This window comes from Tachysurus fulvidraco, chromosome 2, assembly GCF_022655615.1.
Source record: "Tachysurus fulvidraco isolate hzauxx_2018 chromosome 2, HZAU_PFXX_2.0, whole genome shotgun sequence".
In the NCBI taxonomy this organism is placed as follows: Eukaryota; Metazoa; Chordata; class Actinopteri; order Siluriformes; family Bagridae; genus Tachysurus; species Tachysurus fulvidraco.
In genome coordinates, this window is record NC_062519.1 from 12,232,622 (window position 1) to 12,260,088 (window position 27,467).

Genomic DNA, 27,467 nt, shown 5'->3' on the forward strand with positions numbered 1-27,467 from the left:
ACTGGACCAGAGACATAATCTACTATGATACTGACCAGGAGAAAGAGAACAAATTCTATCACAGAGGAAGGGAATGCTAATTTAAGTGTGCAAGGGCATAAACTGTGCATGCAAATACTGCAAGCAGGCTTTGCAGGTGATTCAACAAATAATTCAACCCATGCGAAATTCCACACAGTCAGTAACCTGAGCTCCGGATTGCTCCCAAGTCTCTAATGAGGTGAGGCAGAAACATTACCCACAGCACAAAATAAGTTATATAATAACAAGTTAAAGAGTATGAAGTGTTAAAAGAATGTTTCATAAAGGGCACATTGTGAATAAGACTCCTGGGAAGATTACAACTGATAAAATATCAATTCTTAGTTGTAGTAAGTATCAGGTATCCAGGAAAGATGGGGAGAAAGATGAGTGTACAGTACATAGTTCCTAGGAAGTGTAGAACTTTATGGTGTTAACGTCGAAACATCCAAAACATCGGAAAATAAGTAGACGTAGAGCATCAGGAACAAATCAGGACAGTTTAGAGGTTGAGAGTCTGGGTAAGGAAGACCTGGACAGGAAAATAAGGTAGAAATTCACATACTTTGTGGGTAAAAAAAGCCAAAATGATTATGGTACATTGTTTACGGTTGTTGTAACATTTAGACATTTTATTGTTACTAACATACAGTACCAATGTGTAATCATAATAGAATATATAATAAAAGATTCCTTGCACTGACCTAACAGTCTAGTGGGAAGTGTATTGTTATCGGAAAAGACTCCTTATATTTAGACACATGACTTGTCTTCGTTTGCCAAAGCCGAGACGGCACAAGCGGTATTGTTCACACACTGTTGTTCATTGTTCACATCTGCCTCTCTTATGTATATCTAGAGGATTAAATGTGACATTCACTACATGGCATCTCAAAGACAAAACATCATTGTCCTAGATTCCAATTCCACAGTGATGTTTGACTTGCGCTTTTTGCAGGATAGCTGAAAGTTTTGACGAAGATTATAACAAAGCTGTCAGTGTGTTAAGTCTTAAGCTGTGTTTCAAATCCAAAACACTGACATTCAAACCTTTATCTAGAAGAAAAAATACTGGAAAACTGGTTACTATTCAGTAATGTTCTAGAATACTATATAAGCATTTGGTTTGAGACACAATAGTTTATTTTGAGGATGCAGATGGATAGAGATTTTTTTTTTTTAATTTCTAAAGTATTTCTGAATTCTCAGGAGAGTGAAAAAGACCAAAAGAGCATGTTCATTCTTATCTTAAATATAGTCTGAATGTGAATAAATAAATAAGCACTCAAAATCCTGTTTATTTCCTACACAATATACACAAGTAAAACAAAAGTGATGATTGTGAGGTTCTCTACTAGAGTTCTCTAATTCTCTCTAGAGATGTAACCCTTAGTCTGGGAACCCGTGAAGTAAGGCATTAAAAGCTTTTGTGATTAATAATCCTAGAGCAATAGAATTAATCACAGTAATAGAGAAAATAAGAAGTATTGCCTAAGGGACCACAGATATTTTATAAGAGATATATCACACCCATTTTGAAAAAAGATAAATTCCATTAGAGTGGCTCGTAACAAGACTTCCTGTAAGTCACACACATAAACCCCCCCCACACACACACCACCCATACACTATCTCCAAAATTTGGAATAATCGACTCATGGTTAGAGAAGAGAATCATTGATCCAACGATGTTACAAGAGGACCACACCTTATGAGCACAAAAGACAAAGATAGAAGATTTATTCTCATTTCTATTCACATGATTATTTTAAGCATCACCTTTCTTAACTTTGGGAATTATTTTGATTGGTCCGTTAGGATATTTGTTTGAATCAACACAGATGACGAGTGGAGTCATACTTCTACTTTTCTTCAGCTGAATCTTGCTTTACAATCTGAATGTTGTTTTACAAGATTCTTCTGAGAAGATCCATTTAGCAGATTAACCCTTTATGGCATTTTTTTCACATGCACTTATTTGGAACAGAAATTGAGCTTAAAAAGTGTTATGTAAGATCCACCACATTATACAGTCAGTGCTTTATAAGAGTCGGAAAGTTTTAAAAAAATCCTTCAGCACATTTTTGGCCGTAGTAACTTTAAGAGAGTCGACAAAAAACAAGGTCATGAGTGAACTTTTTAACAGGAATAAATATTTCTCACTGAAATTCTATGAAGTTAATATTTAGTGGAGTAGTTTTTTAATAAACAGTCTGATGGGGTTGCATAATTCAGTAATAAATAAACATTTAAAAACTTTGGCACACTTCTGTAGATCAACAGACTTTATACCTTGTTTCTTCCATTTTGATAAAAGATAAATTCCATTAGAGTGGATCATAACAGGACTTCCTGTAAGTCAGACACACACACACACACACACACACACACACACACACACACACACACACACACACACACACACACACACACACACACACACACACTCAAGTATCACTCAAGAATTTGGAATAATCAACTCATATTTTAACAGACCAGAGAATTGTTGACCCAACGATGTTGCAAGAGGACCACACCTTATGAGCACAAAAGATAAAGATAGATGATTAAATCTCATTTCTATACACATTATTATTTTAAGCATCAACTTTCTTAACTGGGAATTATTTTGATTGGTCCGTTAGGATATTTGTTGTCTTATGTTTAGGGAGTGTACACAGATGACGAGCGGAGTCATACTTCTCCTTTTCTTCAGCTGCATCTTGCTTAACAATCTGAATGTTGCTTTACAAGATTCTTCTGAGATGATCCATTCAGCAGATTAACTCTTTATGTCATTTTTTGTTTTACCTGTACTTAGTTGGAACAGAAATTGAGCTTAAAAAATGTTATGTAATAAGTTCCAGCACATTATACAGTCAGTGCTTTATAAGAGTCGGTAAGTTTAGAAAAAAAGCCTTCAGCACATTTTTGGCCGTAGTAACTTTAAGAGAGAGGATAAACAACAAGGTCATGAGTGAACTTTGAGTCAGGAATAAACATTTCTCATGGAAATTCTATGAAGTTAAATATTCAGTGGAGTAGTTTTTAATAAACAGTCTGATGGGGTTGCATAATTCAGTAATAAATAAACATTTAAAAACTTTCTGTAGGACAAGCAGATCAACAGACTTTATACCTTGTTATAAGAACAAGAGTGTGAAGAGTGAACTGTTTGTATTTTTAAAAAAAAAGTGAGTGTCTGGAAAGGAAAGAAATGATTGATCATCCAAACTCTACACCACATATCCTACAGGAAACCTGGAGCCTATCCTGGGAGTTTCGTGGCATGAGGCAGGGTACACTCAAGACAGGATGCCAGTCTATCACAGGGCACAATTACATATTCACACAATTTAGAGATGGCAATCAGCCCACAATGCATTGGGAGGAAACGTGAGTATATAGAAGAATCCACCAAGAACATGCAAACTCACTCCCACAAGCAAACAGTGGAGGCAGGAATCAAACCCCCAACCCTGTATGTGTGAGTCAACCTGGTAAACCACCAAGCCAACTTGCTCCTCAGAAATGATTATAACTAGTATTTAGTAGTTCTGTAGTGATTCATTCATTCATTTTCTACCGCTTTATCCGAACTTCTCGGGTCACGGGGAGCCTGTGCCTATCTCAGGCGTCATCGGGCATCGAGGCAGGATACACCCTGGACGGAGTGCCAACCCATCGCAGGGCACACACACACACACACTCTCATTCACTCACGCATTCACACACTACGGACAATTTTCCAGAGATGCCAATTAACCTATCATGCATGTCTTTGGACTGGGGGAGGAAACCGGAGTACCCGGAGGAAACCCCCGAGGCACGGGGAGAACATGCAAACTCCGCACACACAAGGCGGAGGCGGGAATCGAACCCCGACCCTGGAGGTGTGAGGCGAACGTGCTACTCACTAAGCCACCATGTCCCCTCTGTAGTGATTCATTAACATTAAATGTAAATAGGTAGAAAGTATACCTTGTAGTTGTTAAACTGATGTGGATTAGGAGTTATAAACATATCTAGATATGCCACTTTTGGATAATAACTATGAGTAGTAACATTACTTCACACTGGGCATCACACCAATCCAGCATTGATACTCTATGAGACTTTTAATCCCTTACGTAGAAAATCGACTTGAGGGAGAATATGGTCAATAAGCTTAGAAAAAAAAAGGCTCCAAATAATATTTTAATTGAATGATTCTTTAGTTTGTCTCTATAGGGAACAATTTGAGTTTCTACAGTCCTTTTAGAAAATGGTCCAATTAGCATCAGCATCCATTTGGGAAGGTGTAGCTAATCAAAAAGCTCTTAACAATTTAGTAGATTTAAGCTGGGTATTGGAAAGAGGTGTATAAAACGAACTCAAAGTGTGTTTTATGGGGTCAATGACAGTAAACAGGGGTAAAAACAATCACCAACATCAGAGCAGGAAAAACTTTAATCAAGAAAATTAACCAATAGTGCAGTGTAAGAAAGGATAAAAAAAGAGAAAATGGCTTATAAATGAAATAAATACACATATACACATAGGGGAGTTCACTCAAATCACTGGGAAAAGAAAGTAGAATCAAATTTATTATCCCCAAGGCAAAACATTGCAGTTAATTTAACAGTAACTACCGCATTTCAGGATGTATGAACCATTCTCAGTTTATTATCTGACAGTCACACAAACTACATACCACATGATTTTATAGCATAAAATTCAGTTTACAGTTTGTAATGAACAACTGGATTTATAGTAAGTGGTAGAACATAAGCCGACAATGTTTTCCCAGAAACACACTGTATGACTAATGTTAAAGACATGTGTAATACCAGTAGTGCAGCAATGTGCCACAAAAGCACTAGGGCTAACGTCAAGTTCAAGTTAGTTACACTGTCAGTTCAATGCCCGGTGGGCTCATTTTACGGTTACATCTTTGTTATTATTAATTACCATGACACTTGAATAATATTCTGAAAATAAAAATGACGAACGAAATGTTTCTGCTGACTGAATTTTAATCCTGCTCATTATAACCTATAAATAATAAATAATAAGATAAGCTGCATTTCTAGCACACACTTTCTTTCAGCCTCAAGCTCTGATATTCAGGAGGAATGCATTTGGCAAGAGAGCGAGCATGGCACTGCCACTCTCCTCTTTTACTATCTCATTTCACTTGTTTTTCAAAATCAGTGTTTTTCAGAAGTCTTTCTGAAACATATACCAGTTATTTACTGGTGTTAAATGAGGGTATGATTACACTTTGATTCACCAAAAACAGTCTACGCAAACACACCTCCATTCTTTTCAGTGTAAAACCATTGTTTTCCAATGATTATCGTTTTCAAAATCTTATTTACCAGAACTGAATTGCGGGACTTTTAGTGGTCTCATTTATAAACATTGTGTAAGCAATGTTTATAAATGTAAGCACAAAAAAATGTCTTATATGTCTAAAAAAATTTAATATGCAATTTGTCATGTATACAATGGGGTCCATAAAAATAACCTTGGTGTACAAATTCATCCCACATTAGGAAAAAACTGCATTCCTCTTAGACCCACTGCTTGTTAGTGGGCTTTAGTGACTGCTTATATTGCTAAGCGATATTTTAAATGAGGGGGCCTTTTTTCCGAGCAAAAAGAACTATAAACCTAAATGTATAGAGCTTAGCATTGTCTTTGCTGTATGATGTTGCCTAAAAAATGCAACTGGAGGCGATTATGTGGCTTTTATGCATTGCTGCCAGGAAGCCAAGGCCCAGATGGCATATATTACTGTGGCCTCATGACTGTAAAACCCAGATCCTAAGAAATGCACTCATTAGCCTTAATCCAGTTTAAAGTGTAAATGTAACCTCTTTAAACATTTTGTCTCATGCAACTTTTTAAGATTAAACACAATTCCTACAGATATCTGGGTTACCTTTTATACATACAGTATCAAAAATACATTTAAAATGCACATCACATTTGTCCCAAAAGATTTTATAACTTTTGGAAAATTATATACTAACCAATATAATATGATATGAAGTGTTATCGATGTCGAGGTTAACACCACTTATTGTACTTTCTGGTCCGTCCCTCTTTGTCAGACACATCTACACACTTTCAGTCTGCACATCTGTAAACCAGGCTTTTTTATTATAATGGGAATCACAATCGGGAAATTGTGGCAATTCTCCAACAGCTCTGATAGCAAAGTGCATCTGAAGGCCTTAAATTATTGGGGTTTTTTTGTCAATTGTAAGCAGTGGTCTCAGAAGTATTCACATTCATTACTCAGGTAGAAATACTGTATAGATACTAGGGTTTAAAAATACTTCTGTAGAAGTTGAAGTATCAACTCGAGCTTTTTACTCAAGTAAAAGTGTAAAAGTACTGGTTTCAAAACTTTAAAAGTATAAAAGTAAAAGTAATGCAAGGAAAAAATGCCATTAAGGACAAAAGCTTAGGCCAGTGGTTCTTAACCTGGGTTCGATCACACAACATCGCTTGGCCTATCTGTGCTGCTGGAAATTTGGTGCGCCCAGTAGTCGACTTGTGACTGTCGTGATGGTACGTCGTGTGATTTCTTTCTTAATTTTTTAATCCCTTCATACTAACTATGTCAAGCAAAAAAAGAAAGTGGTCGGACGAATATGTACAATATGGATTCACATGTATAACGGAACATGATGGGAGTCAGCGTCCTAAATGCATTATTTGCAATGCCAAGTTGAGCAATTCTAGTCTAGCACCGGCAAAACTAAGAGAACACTTCCTTAAGCTGCATGGAGATGGAAAATATATGAACACAACGCTCGCTGAATTCAAGGTGAAGAGGGCCAGATTCGATGAAAAGGCTACTTTGCCTGTTCTCGGCTTTGTACCCATCAACAATCCGATCCTCACAGCATCGTACGAAGTTGCTTACCTGATCGCAAAGCAGGGCAAACCACACACACCATTGGTGGAACACTCATAAAACCAGCTGTTTTGAAGATGGCGAATATCATGCTGGGAAAAGCGGCTGAAGTTATCCCAAATTCCTCTTTCAAATGACACCATCAACGACAGAATAGCGGACATGAGCAACGACATCTTGCAGATCTGATTTCAAGCCCGGCAAAATTCAGCCTTCAACTCGACGAGAAAGGCGATTTGATAAAGGAAGATTTTTTATTTTGTAAGCCTTTAACAACAACTAATAAAGCAGCCGATGTGAAGAAACTTGTAGATGACTTCTTCAAAGGCCGTGGGATATGGTTTCTGCAGTTTGTTCGGACGGAGCTCCAGTCATGCTGGGAAGAAAGTCTGGTTTTGGTGCGCTAGTGAAAGCTGATGCACCACACATCATTGTTACGCATTGCATTCTGCACAGGCATGCGTTGGCAACAAAAACCTTACCTCCAACACTGGCAGAAGTATTAAAAATTGTAGTGGAATGCGTGAACTATGTGCGAAATAGTGCTCTGAGGCACCACATCTTCAGTGAGCTGTGTAAAGAAATGGGCTCTGAATTCAAGGTACTTTTGTACCATTCTAACGTTCGGTGGTTATCCCAGGGACAGGTGCTGAATCGTGTTTTTGCCCTGCATGTGGAATTAGCCCTGTTTTTGCAAGAGCACCAACATTTTCATGCAGATTGCTTCAAATGTCTGATGTATGAGTTCATTCTCATTTTAGCATACATGGCTGATATCTTCGCAGCTCTCAATCATCTCAATCAACAGATGCAGGGCGGTGGAGTCAACATCATCGGAGCGGAAGAAAACCTGAAGGCTTTTTGAAAAAAGCTACCGTTATGGAAACGACGAATAGAGAACGATAACTTCGCAAACTTTCCCTTGCTAGACGACTGTGTATGTAAGATCGAAGATGTATCTGGAACCGGAGACATTTCTTTACCCGCGGAACTGAAGCAAGCAATTGCCACGCACTTAGATGAGCTTGCAAAGTCTCTCGACGGATACTTCCCTACAAGAGAAAGTCTTATCCAGCATGGGTGAGACAGCCGTTCACGTTTGGTGTTGAGACAACAGATGTCAGTGATGAATACCTCGATGAAATCATTGAAATTCAGCAGAGCCAGGTCCAACAGCAACTCTTCAGAACAACAACAACGCTCTCAACGTTTTGGTGTCAACAAATGGGAACGTACCCTGTTATTGCTAAGAAAGCTCTGGAGATTTTCATACCGTTTGTTACAACATATCTTTGCGAGCAATCATTTTCGAGGATGCTGGACATAAAAACGAAGAAAAGGAACAGACTTTGTTGCGAAAATGACATGAGAGTGGCACTTGCCAAGGTGAAGCCGCACATTTCTGAACTGGTCTCTGAAAGGCAACAGCAGAAGTCACACTGATTTTCAGTAAATATTCATTATTATGTTTTTGTTTTTGTGTGAAAATCGTTTTAATGGTTTTGTTCTTTGAACACAGTGATGTTGATGCACGGTTCATTTTGTACACCAGTATTTTATATACTTATGTTTTGAATTTGAAAAAAGTCATATTTTATTTTTCCAATTATCAAGGGTTCGGTGAATGCGCATATGAAACTGGTGGGGTTCAGTACCTCCAACAAGGTTAAGAACCACTGTGCACTACCCCACCTCCTCAAAAACATATTTCTAATGGCCATAATGACTATAATGTTAAATTAATATAATGATGAAAAAATTGGGATGCACTAGGCTACCTGTTTCAGCTGCATATGCCCAGTGAAAAAGAATGCATTTCAGTACAATGCAAATACATAAAAGAACCATACTGTATACGTGTACTACTGAGCTGTGTTTCATGGAGCAGAAGATATGACTAGTTGAGAAAAAGAGTTACCAATATCCCTTGTTCAGCCGCAAAAGCAACTGGTTTTCGAGGTTCTTTGAGCCAATGCATGCTATTCTTGTCCTGAAGATCAGCCCTGCAACACTGAACAGTCTTTCACAGGATGCTGAGGCCGGGAGTGGCATATTAAGCTTAAGCCATAGCTGGCACACAGCTGGGAAGGACTTCAGTACCTCTACTGTGTCTCCTGGGCACCCCAGGTACGCATCCAACTGTTGGGTCATTTCAAGAAGGCTGGTCTTCTTCAAGCAGGAAAAGAAGTCCTCTTCCTCAGATGATTGAGAGCCCTCACTGATTCTCGGCCTGACAGTCTAATTGGTTTCTGATGTAGTCAAGGCCTGTGGAATAAAAACAAAAATCAGGGCAATTTAGACCATATGACACTATTGTAATTGTGTATTGAGTAGTGTGTGTGTTATTCAATTTCATTTTAAACTCAATTCAAACTCATTTAACTGTCTCTATAGAATTTACACACATTAAAGGGATAGTTCACCCAAAAAGAAAAATTCGGTCATCATTTTCACATTTACCAGACGCCCATATCCAGAGAGACTTACATTTTTCTCTCATATACAACTGAGCAATTGAGGGTTAAGGGCCTTGCTCAGGGGCCCAGCAGTGGCAGCTCGGTGGACGTAGGAATCTAGCACACAACTTTCTGATTTGTAGCCCAACACCTTAACCACTAGGCTACCTCATCCTCATGTTGTTCTAAATGTGTATGAATTACTTTTTTCTCATGAACACAAGAAGATATTTTGCTAAATGACGATAAGCACACAGCTGATTGTAACCATTGATGTCCATAGTAGGAAAACAAATGATGGAATTCAATGGTAACGTCAACTTTGTGCTTACCATCATTTATCAGAATATCTTCATCATGTATTACTTCCATAATATTTGTTTTCCTACTATGGAAGTCAATGGCATTTTTTTTGCTATAACCTGGCACATGACATCTCTTCTTTCTTAAATGTTCTCTGTGCATTGCCCCTGATTAAGTACAAATAAACTCATTCATTGTTGTGATTTGTGTCATTATTGTGCTCAATGATGAAGTGTGTCCCAATTACATTGGATGAATTTCTCTGTAAACTGAGACAGAATGTTTCTGATGACTTCTGAATTAGTCAATGTTAAAGATTAGTCAATGTTAAAGATTAGTCAATGTTAAAGATTAGTCAATGTTAAAATTGTGAAAATTAAAGTGCAAGCCCACCATGCTTCACTGATGAGCTCATATTCAGTTCAGTTCAATTCATTTTTATAGCAAATTATTATAATATTCAATTTCAACAATGGACATTATCTCAAAGCAGCTTGTTACAGATTTTAGCTCATCTCTGTATTTATTTGTAATTGCAATCTGAATTTCTGTTTTTTTTTTTTTTTACTGATGATGAATGCTTTGCATCTTGGGGTTTGGCGCTATGGCTATGGGGTTTCTGCTCTTAAAGTCTACTTAAAATGGTAGATTTCTATATTTCCACTTTTGCCTTTTAGAAGTTGCTGGCATTACTGAGTGTTGTTTTAGGAATGTTAGTACAGGTGGTTTCTTTCTTTTTAAGTAAGTTCCATCAAACTCCTTACTCACTCACTCACAGATTTAGCACTCAGTAGATCCACTACAGACATGGTTAGCAGAATTGATCACTTCAATATATGCCTTTAATATATCAAAATCTGTCAAGTGGGCTGAATTTACAGACTAAATAACATTGAAATTATAAATGTAACTGAGGCAGCTTGTATTTCTGCCTTTTATTAGAGCATATCTATAGGTTTTAAGGAAAGAAATGAAGTCAGAGTTAACTTTTCCCTCAGTTTCTGACTCTGCATTCAGCTGTACAAGACATTTAGGTATGGAATGTGTGATGTCCTAAACACACAGATTAATGAGGACAGCTGAAGAGGAGAGAAAAAAGGAGGAGGGAGGTGGAAGGGACAGAACTTCTCACTGACTTACTCTGTGTGTGTGTTTGTGTGCGTGCGTGTGTGCGCGCTAGGTCAGGTCAGAAAAAGTCTGTATCTCACACAGGGATGTGAGATGCCTGTAAAATGTTCAAATATACCAAAAAGGTTTATTAAAAACAAAAGTAAAATATAGCAATACATTCATTTTAAACTTGTATACAGAGGTAATGAAATATTTAGACATGTGTAGACATTCATGAGAAATCTGCATGTGATTATCCACAAAGAATCTCTGATACTGAGCCGAAACTAAATATTCTTTTTTTAAAACCCAGCGTACAAAAAGACAACAATTAATTAAAAAAAAAAAAAGACAGACAGGTTCAGTAGCAGAGGACAAATGACAAATGGCTGTAGAATTAGTGACAGCTGAACAAACAAACACTTAAAGGAACCTGGCCTTTCCCCTCTTCACCCATCAGCCCTTCTCTATTTGGCTCCAGTAGCCCTGAGCCTGACTGGGAGACATTCTGCTGACCACCAGTCCACAGACACCAGCATTTGTTCTAATCATCTATACACATCAAATATCAAGACTCCATGCTCAAAAGGTATGGTGTACATTTTGTCTTTTTCTTTTACTGAAGGCTATCGTGTAATCAGATTTCCTCTGATTGTTGCTGCTGCTGGTGGTGGATTACATTTCCTGACAAATTTTGTGTAAAGCTCCAGTCGGAGCTTCGAGCTTTGAATTATAAATGCTGTTATCATGAGGAAAAAAAAGCTGAATATATTGCATGGATTTCCATATAACACCAAGCAACATCAAATTATGTGTCAAAGCTTGTCATTATCTGATGCTATTAAAGCTGTAGGATGTATTGCATTTTCTTGTAATCCTTGACATACTGAACATGTTTCTTTTTTGCTGCTTTTCATTTGCAAGTTTAGTATTTGCAAAGCCATAGCAGACAGCTTTAGGGGTATAATATAAAAACCTGAGTTAGTTTATGGATATAAAGCCATTTTCTAAAACGACACAATGTATGGGTGTGAACTGGAAATTGTAAACTTGTCATTGTTATTTCTTTACAAAGACGGCTTTAGCAGATACTTAGGCCTGTTAATGAGCATACATATTACTACTACAGTATGACACAGCACATGAATTTAAAGTACTTGAATATTCAGTCATATGAGATATGAGAAGTCATAGAAAAAAAGCACATAACTATTTGTATGTAATGGAACTGGCAAGGATGTTGAGTTGGATGTTTATTCAGTTTATACAAATGTAATTGTAAAAACAACAAGAAACACTTAACCACAATCTAAACCCAAATCTTAACCTTCCTAACCTTTTTTTTTAAATTAAATAAGTCAAACAGATTGTTCTAGATTGTTCTGAAAAAACACATTTTTGAAGCTGCATAAAAAAAAAATGTTGCAAGACACAATACTATATTCAGCAACAATACATGATGTAGGAATGCAAGAAAAAAAAGTAGCTGCCAAGCTGCTAACCCGGGCCCCTGAGCAAGGCCCTTAACTCTCAGCTGCTCAGTTGTATAAAATAGGATGTACTGTATGTAAGTTTCTCTGGATAAGGGAATCTACCAAATCCTGTAAAAGTAGTTGCAAATGTAATAATGTATTGTTATTGTTATAATATTGTCTAGGTACCAGCTAGTAGCTATGAAATCAGTAGCAGAAGGTTGATGATTAATGATAAAGATATGAGAAGCCATTATAATTGCTTGTTTGTAAAAACCCACACTTGCAAACTGATCATTTTTGAATATGTTCCTGCTAAGATGAGGAGTAGAGTTATTGTTTGGATTTTTAATTCTTAAATGACATAAAACCTGTCACAGTGACTTTGTATGAATGACAAGTACAGGTTTAGATACAGGCACTAGATACATTTTCAAGGTTATTCTTTATCTTTCCCTCAGATGGCAGTGTATGTAGTGCTTGCCGTCGCCCTGCTTGGCTCGTGTTGGGCAGCTCCTCCAATTGATTCAGATCTGGTGAATTATGATGTTGATGCAGACACATGGGACATGAACACATATGGAGAATCTTATGACTATGATGACTTGGAGGAAGATGTTGACAATGCAGGGATTTCGGTTAGTGTGTAAAACCATGGCTTGAAACTAAGCAATTCTTATGAAAGGTGCAGGATTCAAACATGTAACAGTTTTGTTAATTGAACGATTTATTGAATTTATTGTTCAGGTCTAAATAACATGTTTTATATGTATGCACTTAATATAGCAATATAGTCTTAACTTCTCTGCTGAATATAGGGGTATTTTTGGACATTAGACATGAGGAAAATCTTGTAGCAGTTAACACGACTAACTTTTAAACAGAGACCTAAAATATTATATATTCAAGATGTCGAAAATTTACATCCATTGTCTAAAACCTACCGTTTATTTTCAATTTGAATTATATTCATCATTTTATTATTTCTCAGGTACATTAACCGTAATCGATGGTCCCTGTCACATGATCTAGCACTGTGTAGTTGATGCATGCAGTAGTAAACAAGTATGTTTTGGTGTCTGCGTCAATACATATTCTTAAAAAATTCTAATAACTAAGATGTTCCTATACAGTGTATTACATTTTGGCTAATTAAATTGCACAGTTTATTGCACACATTGCTTAACACTTGAGCATGTATTTAAATATAACTGGAAAACAAGTGTTCATCTTCTTAAAGTTTGAGGTTGGAACCATGGCTTCTCCTGTTGCCATTACTCATCCACATCCTGCAGATAATCCTGGAAACAAAACTGAAGAAATAACACTGCTGCCACAGACCAGCACACCCACAATACTTCCTGCTCTGGACTTCCAGGGTACTGGACTTTTTGGCCCTGACACTGGTCTGGGTGAGTGGAAAATATTACCTCCGGCATACAGAAACATCCCTGAACAAACACTCTTGTCTTTTAATGTGACTCTTTCACCATCTAGTGATGAAAGCTGTTATTACAATGGCTTGTATCTCCACAGGAATGCCCACTTGCTTGCTGTGTGTGTGCCTCGGTGGTAGTGTGTATTGTGATGATGCTGATTTGATCAGGATTCCCCCTCCACCCAAAGACACTACACACTTCTATGCTCGCTTTAACAAGATTACTGCGGTCAACGCAAAGGACTTTCTTAACCTGAGTAAGATGGTGCTTTGAGTATTTCTATGCAGCCAATAGTGTGCACTATGCAATTTGACTAAATTCAGAAAACTCCCTATTTCTTAAAATGTACATATAGGTAACTACATATGTTAATAACAAATGGGAAGGAAGCTATTAAAGAAAAACTATGTCAGAGATTTAACCTTGCTATGACCTTGATTTAATACTTAATATCAGTCTATAGGATTTTTTATCCAAGAGCAATATTCTCCATTTTTCCACTGTTCTTAGATCTGTTGAAACGAATTGACCTAACAGGGAATCAGATCTCCGCGCTGGATGAGGACACTTTCCGCAGTCTCCCACAGCTCCAGGAACTATTTTTAGCTGACAACAGAATCCCGTCTCTGCCTGAGCTTCCAGCCACTATGAGGCACATCGATGTACGCAATAACCATCTGACGAGTGCCGGCATGCACAGAGAAGGCTTTAAGGCAAGTAGTCAATGCTATAAAGGGTAACAGTCCATATAGGGACACAAAAGTATTCAGAGCACAAGAGCAGATGAGATTGTGTGGGAATTCAAAGCAAAATGCATTTAGTTTTTGAGTGTATTTTATTTTATTTTTTAAAGATATGTTCTAATATGTTTTTTAGTATCTTCTTAGTGAAACTGTATTTATGACCGCTTCAGCCACATTAATAGGAACAGTAGCAGTCATGCTCAATCATGCACTTTTCCAGTCAGCCAATCATGTGGTTGCAGAACAATGCAGTTTCAAGAGCTTCAGTTTGGTTTAAGATCAAATATTAAAATGCTGAAAAATTGTGATCTCATTGACTTTGAATATGCTGTGGTTGGTGGTCTAACATGGTCTGGACTGAGCATTTAAGAAAGTACTTAACAGTCTATAAAGTTTACACTGAACATCCTGTTTATGGCAGATCCAAGATTTGTTGATGAGAGAATGGCTTGTTGATCAGAAAACTGATTCAAACTGACAGAAAAACTTGAGTAACTCAAATAAGTAATTTTTACATCCATTTACATCCAAAAACCTCACAGAATACACCACATGAGTAAAACAAATCAGGCCATGTGTTTGTTTGTTTTTTGCAACTGTCCAGCACTATACCCTTAGATTGCTGTTTTAGTCTAAGAACATGGAAACTCTGTGATCTGAAGCTATTGTAGCTGTTTGATTTGTTAAACTGTTAAACGTCATCATTTGAGTTAATCAGTTTTAGCTGCTTAGAATCAAGTTCTCACACAGTACTGCCTCATGTAGGCAAACAGTACCAAAGAAACAAAGCTAGAACATTCAGACTCATGGTGAATCACTGAATCAAGGTCTACCTCACTGTACCAAGGGTGCATCAAGACAGAGGTGGTTTTTATAGAGGACATGTTTGCTGTGGCCCAAATTTAAGTGTGTTTGGTCCCAGAGCCACCCCCGGGGCATCTGCCAAATGCCCTAAATTTAACATTAAAACGGAACACACTGTAATTTTTGTATGCAAGCATCACGACATTATGCCATTACAGAGAAAACATTCAGTAGGCTCATGAGAAAGATCCAAGGAGAGCTAGATGATGGAAAAAATCATAAATAATCATAATAATAATATCAGTGAAGCATAATTAAAGAGACTGTCGCAATTAAAATGACAATTATTGAGGCATGCCCTGCATTTATAAAGCTGTTTAAAGCTATATGGATGAAGATCCTTTACTAACGTTACCTATAGCTACGTGAACTACGTTACTATGAACCTGAATAAGCCTGACTTAAGTGAAATCACGTTTCATTAGCATATATTCATATATATAAACGTGAGCCATCATATTACATGCTGAACAAATGCTTATTTTATATAATCCTAACATTAAAATAAAATGAAAATAAATAAATAAATAAATAAATAAATAAATAAATAAATAAATAAATAAATAAATAAAATCTTTGTATAGCAAGTCAGCCTACACTTTACACTAAACAGCCAACATTAAACACCGTTCTTTTAGTTTAATGTTTCTGTGTGCAGAAACTGATTATTAACATTATTTGCTAGATTTATAATCAGTACTTATACTACTTCACTATGCTGTGAAAAAGTATTGATTTATTTATTTATTTATTTATTTATTTATTTTGCATATTTGTCACACTTAAATGATTTTTAAGAAAATCTTAATATTACACCAAGTTAATCCAAGTTAATACAAATTGCAGTTTATAAATCGTTTATTTAAGGGGAAAACAGCTACCTAAAACCTAACTGGTCCTATCAAAAAAGTAAATTCCGCCTAAAGTAAAAAAACTGCATTTTGTAGATGAAATTGACGAGTAAGGTAATGATTTCATGATCGTGTGCAATTTTAATAAATAAGGACCACTGAGATCTAATATTGTGGATCCAGAACCCTGTGGCTTTCCATATAAAAAACACATCTGAATACAAATACAAATACAGTGTAATTACATTAAAGTGCAGCACAGTATGATAAAAACACAGAGCAGTATGCACTAATTACTCCAAACAACAGGAGCAGCATCAGGATAAAAGAGACAGCATAATATGCAATGCCGAGCAGACCGACTCCACAAATTGCACATGACTTCAAATGATGGCATGTAGCGGCGTATGAGCATATAAAGTAAGAAGATAAATAAGCATTACATGGAGAGACAATTCAGAAAGCATTTTTATTTTGTAACTAGGGTTAAAAATTGGGAAGATGTAGGTCAGTGGTTAAACTTTTTAAGTATTAAAAGTATCTGGGTGTTTTGTGGTCTTACAACCTTTAAGCTTTGCTTGTTTAGTTCAAACTTGTGTTGTGCACAGCAGTGTGTTGAGAAGTAGTTAAGTTTAAGCCAACTTAATTATCATCAATTGTAGAGACTTCACACCGCCTTGAGTAAAAGTACTGGCATAGTTCTAATAAATGAGTAACAGGAAAAGTAGTGATTAGGAAAATTAGTCCAGTAATGACTTTAAAATGACTTTAGTAATTACTAGTAGTTTAGTAATTAATTTTTATCTGTTTAAAATTAACCCAGCTAATAAAAAAATGTTTACTTTCCCAGTCCAACATTGACAAAACCTTGAGCCATCTAATGGTGAAATGTTGCACTTAAAGGTGGGGTCTCCAATTTTTGAAAGCTAATGTTGACATATAAAATCACCAAAACAAACACGCCCCTAACCCAAATGGGTCCCACCCCTGTATTTATAGCTCCGCCCACACATACATACGCAACCCAGGCAATTAATGGAAAGAAATGTGTCTTTATCATAGCTGAAGGGAAGAACAATACGATTGCAGATAAACAAACAAGCAAAAATGACACACAAACATAATCATGCAAAGGACGGCATATATTAGTTCTGTGTAACAAAGCAAAACCAACATTACTCACTTATCGAGAAGGAAAAAAGCGCCTCAGCGTCTTAAGTAAAGTTGGCCGCATATTCACAAATTGGAGATTCCCGAGTCAATAACTCCTGAGCTAAACGCTTGCCTCTCTACATTACTACGATAGAAAAGAGGTGTTTTTGGAGAAAAGAGGAGTTATTGACTCGGGAAACTCCAATCTGTGAATATGTAGCCAACGTCCTGCTCCTTCAGTTTTCTCCAGAGCTGGAAAGCTGATCCTTATTGTAAGCCTTTCTTCGCTTTCTTTCTTTTTTTTTATCCTCCATGTTAATGCTAAAACTGCTTTCTGCTAATGTCACACATGCGCACTGAACACTCTCTCCGCCCATATCGACAAGACCCGCCCCTTTCTGCTCATTGGCAACACGTTTGTTTTGGGTTTTTTTTGTTTATTTTTCGGCTCGACTCAGTTTTCTGAGGCATTTCTCAAAAATCGGAGACCCTACCTTTAATTCCCTTACACTCAATTTTATTCTGTATTAAACCACATTTAGATTGACACACTGCCACCTAAATGACCTTTTTTTCCGCTGTCTTGTAAAAGTACAATATTTCAGCTAACTGACATTAAACCTAAGTAGATCTACCATATTTGTGTGTAAGATTGTGTTAGCTAACCTAGTGTGCTATGCTGACGTGAACATTACCTCAGTAATAAAAAGTATATAAAGACGAAACATTGACTAGCTTGCCAATTTAATTCATGCATGTTTATAGGCATGACTAAAAGGGATAGCCAGAAGATGATACAGACATGAGTGCTTCCTGGGACATAAAGCGTCCAACCACAGTAAGCAAACCTAAGTGACTTGTGAGGGTGGAAGGGCGACAGCATCCAAACGTCCCAGTTCATCAAACTCTATACTCATGAACCCTCCAGATCTCCTCATCTACCTATTCATAGTTTGCTAGACTAAACAAATGTGTTTTCAACCCTGAGACTGTGTCTGGGACCTGAATACAAATTGCAAAGCTGTTCCATAACTGTGTAAGAAAAAGATCTGCTCCCTGCTGTAGCCTTTACTACTTGAGGTACTACCAAATAGCCTGCACCTTTTGATCGAAGTAGGCATGATGGATCATAAAAAAACTAAAGATGGCTCAGGTACTGTGGTATGAGACCATTCAGTACTAGGTTAGCACTCTAGCTGTACTAACTGGAGTCTGTTTATGTTCCTACTTCAACATCCAGACATTAAAGCATTTCAGTAATAAATAAGTATTACTATATACTGTAAAGGTTTTTACACATCTTAAGATCATACAAAGTTTTGATACTGTAACATTAAAAGATTGGGTTAACTTGGGTTTACTTCACTATCCTAGCTAAGGAAATGCTGATACAGTAACTCAGTGGATGGCTCAGATCATTGAGACTGTCATAATGGTATTTCATGTTTATTTGATATATAAGATTGACCTGGTATGTTTCCTTGTCTTCATGCTCTCAGACTGCTGACTAAGCATATAATGCTTGAAATGAAAACATTCAGCAGCAAACTTTATCTTTGTTGGTTCTTAAAATTGTTGTTTTTTTTGCACCTATTGTCTTTTAGTTTTAGTGGTCAAATGCATTATTAATTTTCTACTCTAAAACAGTGATCAAAAATAAATATAGGGAAGTTGAATGTTTTATTTAAAAGCACAATTATTTAATTATACTCAAAAAAGTATGATTACAGTGAATCGTGTAGTGAAGTACTGTAATGAGAGTACATTCATTATCATTATGCATACTGCACAACAAATTAGGTAGTGAGCCCTCTCAGTGTCATGTTATGTACTTAAAAAGACAAACAGAGAAAAAAAAATGCATTTAAGAAAGTGAACTCTCAGCTATGCCACTTTTAGGCTCTTTAACAATATTTGTAACCGCCACCTGATCTAGAGTTCCCATCTACGTGAATGTAGCATTTATTGTCATAGGATGGCATAGTCCTCAATACTGCCACTATGGATTTCATGCTACACAACTTCCATTACCTCATTCTCTGAATTCCTCAACAGGAAATGAAAGATTTGCAGTTCCTGTACCTGTCAGACAACCGACTAGACTACATTCCTGTCCCGCTTCCTGAGAGCTTACGAGTGCTTCATCTGCAGGTCCCACACTTATGCATTCACCTTTTCCTCATAAAAGTGCTCATTTTCTGGAGGTCAATAGATAATAATTGAGACAAACAAGCAATTAAAGATGCCAAGCTACAAATAATGTAATAAGTGAGTCAAAGGCGTGCCGATTTTTTTGGCCTTGAAATTCACATTGACCAAACCATTCACAAACCATGGCAAATTCTAAAACTGCACCAATTAATCAACTCCCTAGTTAAAATCATTATGGCTGTCTTAAAAGAATAAGGCCCAATGTAAGAGAGTACAGATTAACTTTGACAGCACCAACCAAATTATGTGCTCATATGTTAAAAGCTAGGATTATGCAGCATAAGATGCAGTGAGTGATCCATTATAAAACGTACAAATAAATACATCATGCATCATTAGGCACCATTCTGACTGTCACACACAACTCCATCAATTTTGGTATGCAAAAAATGATTGTTATTGACTATTCATTGAGGCCAAAAAGCCTATTTTCAAATGTATTGACAATGTCTTTGAAGCAGCTCTGCAACTTTAGCAGCGAATGAAAATGGTTTGCAAATGACAGGTTTATAAACAGCAATATATACAGGAGATACACAATATAGACATACAAGGACATAGCCTATATCATATAATGACAAGGTATAAATACATACAAAATATGGTCATGTAAATATATAAATAAACAGAGGTAGTGCAATGTGGTACTGTGAGTGGAGTAATAATGCAGTAATACTGTAGTTTATAGAATATTATTGCACCTAGTTAGGATAGGGGTTAGGAAGGGAACCAAAATGACATGTGATGCATTTAAGCTTGTTAAGTTTGTATTTTAAGATGAAGTTTTAGATGTAGATGTCATTGAGTATGGGCAGTGATGTACCCATGCTAAAACTTGTAGAACGCTTGGCCGCTGCATCTACTGTAGATGTGCCGACATCTGAATATGTATTCATATAGTCTCCTGTTAAATTTTTCAGTGTATTTTTCTAAAAAAAAAATATGTTGAACTACACTAAAATTTAGGAGAAATTTCGCTTTTTGCTGATGCAATCAACCGTTCTCATTGTAAAGTCAGCTATTAAGCTTGGCAGTGACAGTAGCTTGGACGAGCACAATGCAGAGTCTACAATAAGGTCAGTAGCCTAATAACTTCCTAATAACATGAAACAGGGTTGAGCAATCACTTTTCTTTCCTTAGAAACATTTAAAATATATCACATTAATATCTATAATTTTGGACACAACATATGGTGCACTTATTAAATAGCGTTCTGCCACTATGTACATGTGCCAGGTTAGCTGAAAAGCTTGGCTTTCCTTTTAGTTTCACTCAATGCAGTCACAATCATTTAATTTTGTTAATTGAACAGAATTAATAGGCCTTAAATCACAGATCAGGACCTTTTCAACATGATGGAGAGTAGAGGACAAGAAATTTCCTAACAGACTAATAAAACATCAATTCAAACCTATGTTAAAAAAATAGATGCATTTTACTTAATAGATGCATTTTACTTAAATGCATTTACACCTAACTCACCAATGTCCTCTCGTGTCCTATTCAGAACAACAACATCCAAAGCTTGAATGAAGACACGTTCTGCAACAGTCACGACCGAAGCTACATACGCAAGGCTCTGGAAGACATTAGATTGGACGGCAACCCGGTGGATGTGAACCAGTACGCTCAGGCTTATGTCTGCCTGCCAAGAGTGCCTGTGGGAAACTCTCACTGAGTGTTATTAGGGCATATGGCTACTCGACTGGTTCTGCTTCACTTGTAACAGGTGCTATGAGAGTCACTTTTTTAGATAATATGGCACATGTAAGTCTTGGCCCTAACTGACTAATCTTTATTTTAACTAACCACTCCAAATGCACAAAAAAATGGGTAGAAATTATATTTTGCTTATCTTCCTTTTGTCATTTATAAAGAATTACCTAAGCTCCTTAAGTATCTTTTAGTAATCAACCATCTATTCAATAGCTTAACTGAACCCAATATTATACTTCTGTATTTTTGGTCACTTAATATGTTTGAATTCCTTGAATTGCTGCTGAACACTTAATATTAGAATTTTTGTTTGAATGTGTAACAATTTAACTCCTAGGATAAGTGTGTTAATAAAACATCAGTTTCGCACTTAACATCAGAGGCTTAACCTACTAATGACCACATGGTGGCATTCAGTGTCTTTTTGGAAACTATTCCTGATCTCCACACAATATATATCTTCCTGCAATTTTTTTTTTTTAGAAACGCAGACAACCTACAGTAACTGAGAGTTCTGTTCATTCTTCTGGACTATGTATCCTTGAATCATGTATATTAGAGACCAAGTTACAGGTTACGTCTATTTTTATAACAATTTGCTCATGTAGCGCAGGTGGTTGCAAGGGGTTACTTAGCAACTATCAAATATTTATAGTATGACAATCACACAGGCACATAGTTTAAAGATGCATGTGAGCCATTTACATATTTAGGCATTTGTCTTGTATTTGTCTCCATCTGTATATGACTGATCAATTACAGAAGATTGTCCTTTTGTATAACAGTATACAACCTGATATACAGAATTATGCAATTCCTCACAAGCTCATCTACAGTCCTCACTGTGTTTATGCTTATTTTATCTCAATCGCAGTATGAAATGAACAGAGACTCTAAACCCAATGTAAGACTGATATTAACATACTGAACTACCACATGTTAGCAAATAAACTGCACATGTTAAGAGATCGATTCAACTCTGAGCTCCATTGCTAAAAAATACATTTTCTTTATTCCATTTTAATTCTCAAATCAAAATTCAGATTCAAAATTCCAAATTTTATTTGTCAAATACCCAGTACTACATAGTGAAATGCATTTAACTGTCTATGTCATAAATATAGAATAGAAATAGGAAACTATTTACAATTAATTTAGAAATAGAATTGCCTGTACAAGCAAAGTGAAAAACACACACATGTGTATATATATATATATATATATATATATATATATATATATATATATATATATATATATATATATATATATATATATATATATACATGTGTGTGTTTTTCACTTTGCTTGTTACTGTTTGTTTTATAATATATATAGAATAATAGAATATATATATAATATATAGAAAATATATAAATATGAATATGGATTGGTGACAGAACAGATCTGTGCAATTAATGCAATAATGTTGGGAAAAAATCTGACTTCTGTGGTGCTGACTGTTGCAATTCATTAATTCATTAATTTCAATTAATTTTATTTGTATAGTGCATTTAATAATGAATATTGACCCACAGCAGGTTTACAGAAATGTATAAATTTAGCATATACATTTTAAATGTATACATTTTGCGACATTATTATATATATATTATTATTATTATAGATGGTGGCAAGGAAATACTCTCAGGAACGATATGAGGAAGAACTAGACTCAAAATGGAACCATCCTTATCTGAGTGACATTGGATAGTGTCAATAAAAATAATTAACTATGGTCCAAATTTTCACCACACGCACACACGCACACACACACACACACACACACACACACACACACACACACACACACACACATATATATATATATATATATATATATATGTATATATATATATATATATATATATATATATATATATATATATATATATATATATATACATATATATATATATATATATATATATATATATATATTTTTTATTTTTTTTTGCAGGGTAGGAAATTTGTTATCAACAGCATGGATCCATGGACCCAACCTGCCTTGTGTCAACTGATCCGGTTGTTACTGGTTGTATAACAGTGCAGGCAGTTTTTTTTGGCACAAATTGGGCCCCTGAATACCAATCCAGCATTGTTTAAATGTCACAGTCATTGCTGAGTGTTGTTTCTGAACATGTACATCCCTTTATAGCTACAATTTACCAATCTTATAATGGCTACTTCCAGCATGATAATGTGTCATGTCACAAAGCACAAAGACAACAAGACTTCAATGGTCTTGTCAGTCACCAGCTATAAATCCAATAGTACACCATTGGGATGTGGTAGATTGGGAGATTCACAACATTAATGTGCGAAAATTACATGATGCAATCATGCCACCAAAAACTAATAGCTATGTTCCAGCACCTTGTGGAATCCAAGCAATGAAGGATCAAGACTGTTCTTAAAAAAGTGGCCTATTTACAGAAAGAAGAAATAGTGTTTTCCAAGACCTTGGTGCAATATGTTCAAGAAAGTTACATTGCACATCACAATACTCAAATATAACACAACACATCTATTATAGTAGTGTAGTAATATTGTAGAAGTGATTTTGTGTTGTCTTCAAATATCACTACATCTAGCAGCACAGACGCACAGTGTTAGGAGTAACATGTCCATTAAAAGGAAATATATACAGTTTATGACAGCTAATCCTAGTGTAAAATGACAAATCTCTGAACATGGTGTAATAATGAATAAAATATAGTGTGGATATGATATATGTGTGATTAGCTCATGCACGGAACTAGTGTCGATACTGTATCTTGACTGACTTTGTGCCTTTTAAAATCTGGAATTTCTGGAAATGTGGGCAGTATTGGCTCATGAAAAGCTTTCACTAAGCTCTTATTTCTGTTTGGTTTATGCTAATTTTTTGCATTATTTTAGATTATAATAATTAAATTGATGACAATGAAAAAAATGTCATATTGTCAATGAAGGGTGGTATGGTGGCACCGTGGGTAGTGGGACCATGTACTAGTCCTGTCTGTTCATTAATTTACTATTCATCACTAGTGGAGATGTTAACGTCAGGTTTCCTTTAATGCACCTGTTCTTTTACGTTCATTACATTTACTGCATTTGGCAGACACCCTTATACATTTATCTCATATATACAGCTGAGCAATTATGGGTTGAGGGCCTGGCTCAAGGACCCAAGAGAGGCAGCTTGGTGGCCAATGGATTCGAACTCCCAACATTCTAATCATAGCATTGTATATTGTATATGGTGGAGCTTTGTGTAAGAGGATATTTATGGACATATGGAAGGAGTCTCTAGTCTCAGCACTTTTTTCACCTTCAGGACAGAGGACAAAGGCTGGTGGGAGGAATATAGGTATAATGCTTTAAAATATTGTAACAGATTCATTAATACATTCATAAAAACGTAAAATCCACTGTAGTTCTGTGTGTTTTTGGGCGATATCACACCATTCCCAATAACAGAATGACCTGCCATGTTTCCTTACTTATTCCTTATTAAATGCTAAAGTACACGGATTGTTAAGGCTAACTAAAGAATTAAATCATTTTAGGAAAGGAAATAATGAGGCATATATTAATAATGAACTAATGAATAGTTAACCTTAGCTATGGCTTGTATATTAGTGTGTGAATGGTTACTGTCTTAAATACATCTTTGCTAAGCTATTAACTGTGTACATGTAGGGGTTAAACTTAATCACACAGAAGTAAGAATATGAATTAAACAGGCAGCATTAAATTGTCAAATCATTTGTCATATGCAGCTGTGTTCACAAACATCACTGATTGGTGTTGGATTACTTTTGTAATTTACTCTGATCCAATTTATTGAATGTAGAAAGACACACTAATAAAGCAATAATTAATTCTCAGTCTGCTTTGTGTCATTCTCTATCCATTTCTCTTTAGATCCCTACTGTAGTATTAGTACATGCTCTGGGTGGCTCGGACCTGGGGCTTTGCTCTTGTAACCGCAAGCTGGAAATGACAGTAATACAATTACATTTAGTCCTTTAGCGGAAACAAAAACAAACATTTATTTTTAGCTATTATCATGTAAATCAATGTGCAATAAGATTATATTATTCTTGGGTTTTAGTCTCAGATAGAGCATGTTTGATTTATCAGTTTATGTTAATTAAAATATTAACGAACAAACATGTAGTGACATGTAATTAAGGTGGTTATTCAGGCATGAAGTCACGTCATAGTTAAGGTTGACTCTATATTAATTTGTGATTAGTACACGCCTTACCTCATCATTAGTTCATATTTATATGTGATTATTCACGTGCGGGTATTGTTACCTTAGTAACTGTTACTAGAGACTCTTCATGTGAAACATTACCATATAAACTGGAGAGCATCATCTTAACATTAAAACTTTATGGATTTATTTATGCTTCGGAAATTTTGCTTGCTGCAATATGTCCCCATAGTATATGAAATGAAGCAACTTTTTGCACCTTGACAATATATATCAGTACTCTATGGCATAGCACCTGCAAAAATAGATGTGTGTAATGCAGGGATCCATGTGATGCCATTGCTTGTCTTTACACACAGATTGCACAAAGTTTGCCATCCCTGTTCTGGGCTAGGAGCAAACCTTGCAAAAGAAATGTACTGCAGCAGTGGAAACAGTGAGTCTGCCCAGAGTTCTGCACTTCATCAGCAGATGAGAGAGTGAGACATGCTTAGCAGTGCTTAAAATGTCCTGCTAAGGACTAAGGCTTATAGCTCAGCATGGTCATCGCCTTATTTTCCCTGTCCTCCTTTTTGTTTTCTGTTTGTGCTGACTCATCCTCCCATCTTCATTTCAGTAAAGACTAATATCCTGTTTAAATGTAACTCACCCCAGTCTACTGTATAGCTCCAGGGGATGAGTCGGGGGATGTCGACTCTTCACACGTTTGACTAATTGCTACATAAATGTGTCGAGTGCAGGGTTATCGAAGAGACGGAAAAGAAAGGAGCTCTGGAGGGAAATGGAAGCTAGATAGTGAAGTGCGACTACAGATTTTTGTTCCATTCCTTGGCACACGTCATGGGCTTCTTCTCTTGCTCATCTGTTTTTTTCTTATTCTCTCTCTCTCTCTCTCTCTCTCTCTCTCTCTCTCTCTCTCTATCTCTCTCTCTCTCTCTCTCTCTCTCTCTCTCTCTCTCTCTCTCTCTCTCAGTCTTTAGCATTCCTCGGTGGTTCCTGTTTCAGTCTTGCTCATCATACTAATACATAACTCTGCATCTAATTCTCCATTGATCTGTTTCTTTCACACACACACACACACACTCACACACATGAAGGTGACCTTGCTTTCTGCTTCCATCTCACCAATTGATCATATCACTGGAAGGAACTGGGGCTTCCTTCCCACACGACAAGGCAAGGGAGGGGCGGCACATAGGTGCATATGGTGCGGGGGTGTAGTGTAGCACATTTTGTGTGTGTGTGTGTGTGTGTGTGTGTGTGTGTGTGTGTGTGTGTGTGTGTGTGTGTGTGTGTGTGTGTGTGTGTGTGTGTGTGTGTAGCCAAACTAGCAAACAGGAAATCCTGCATCCATCCACCTCTCAGTGATCCCAGCTGCCCTAAGCTATCGAATAACTGAGTCAAGCCTCCTCCTGAGTAACACACATCCTGACCTCATACACCCACACACAACGACAGATTACATCCTCAAGCATGCAAAACTGCATCATGCAACACTGTATGCATTTTAATTCAACTGGTTAGTGTTAAACCCGGGCCAAACGTTTCACCACGTGTCACCACGTTGGTGTGTAACTTGTCTTCATAGATTTTTTTCCTGTTTAACGACAAAATATTTGCTTATATAAGCGGTCAAATTGTGATTGTCATTTTCGTTCTGTGATTTTATGTATGTAACATAGACACTCACTGGCCACTTTAACAGAAACACTTCAATCATCTAATCAGCCAATCATGTGGCAGCAGCATACGAGATTCACTTAATGTCAGTAATCAGAATGAGGACAAATGTAAGACTCAGTGTTTTTAACCATGGCATGGCTGCTGGTGTTGGTTTGAAAATCTCCTGAGATTTTCAGCAACAGAAACCAGTCTAGAGCTTAATCAGGACAGTGTAAAAGACTGGCTACTTTGCAATGTCGATTATTTAAATGTCCACTATTTACAACCATGCTGAACAGAAAAGCATGGACTGCAACAGCAGAAAACCACTGTTTCACTCATCTCAAGC

The 27,467-nt window shown here is 36.4% G+C and overlaps 1 protein-coding gene across 1 annotated transcript; it reads left to right on the forward strand.

Annotated features, from left to right (window-relative positions):
• The first annotated feature begins 50 nt into the window (after positions 1 to 50).
• On the forward strand, positions 51 to 22,357 carry optc (opticin). The gene is made up of 8 exons (XM_027144235.2): positions 51 to 220; positions 11,261 to 11,389; positions 12,734 to 12,910; positions 13,513 to 13,684; positions 13,809 to 13,967; positions 14,222 to 14,424; positions 19,377 to 19,472; positions 21,041 to 22,357. The coding sequence occupies exons 3-8, from the start codon at positions 12,734 to 12,736 to the stop codon at positions 21,209 to 21,211; spliced, it is 978 nt and encodes a 325-aa protein (XP_027000036.2). The 5' UTR covers positions 51 to 220; positions 11,261 to 11,389; the 3' UTR covers positions 21,212 to 22,357.
• The last annotated feature ends 5,110 nt before the right edge of the window (positions 22,358 to 27,467 follow it).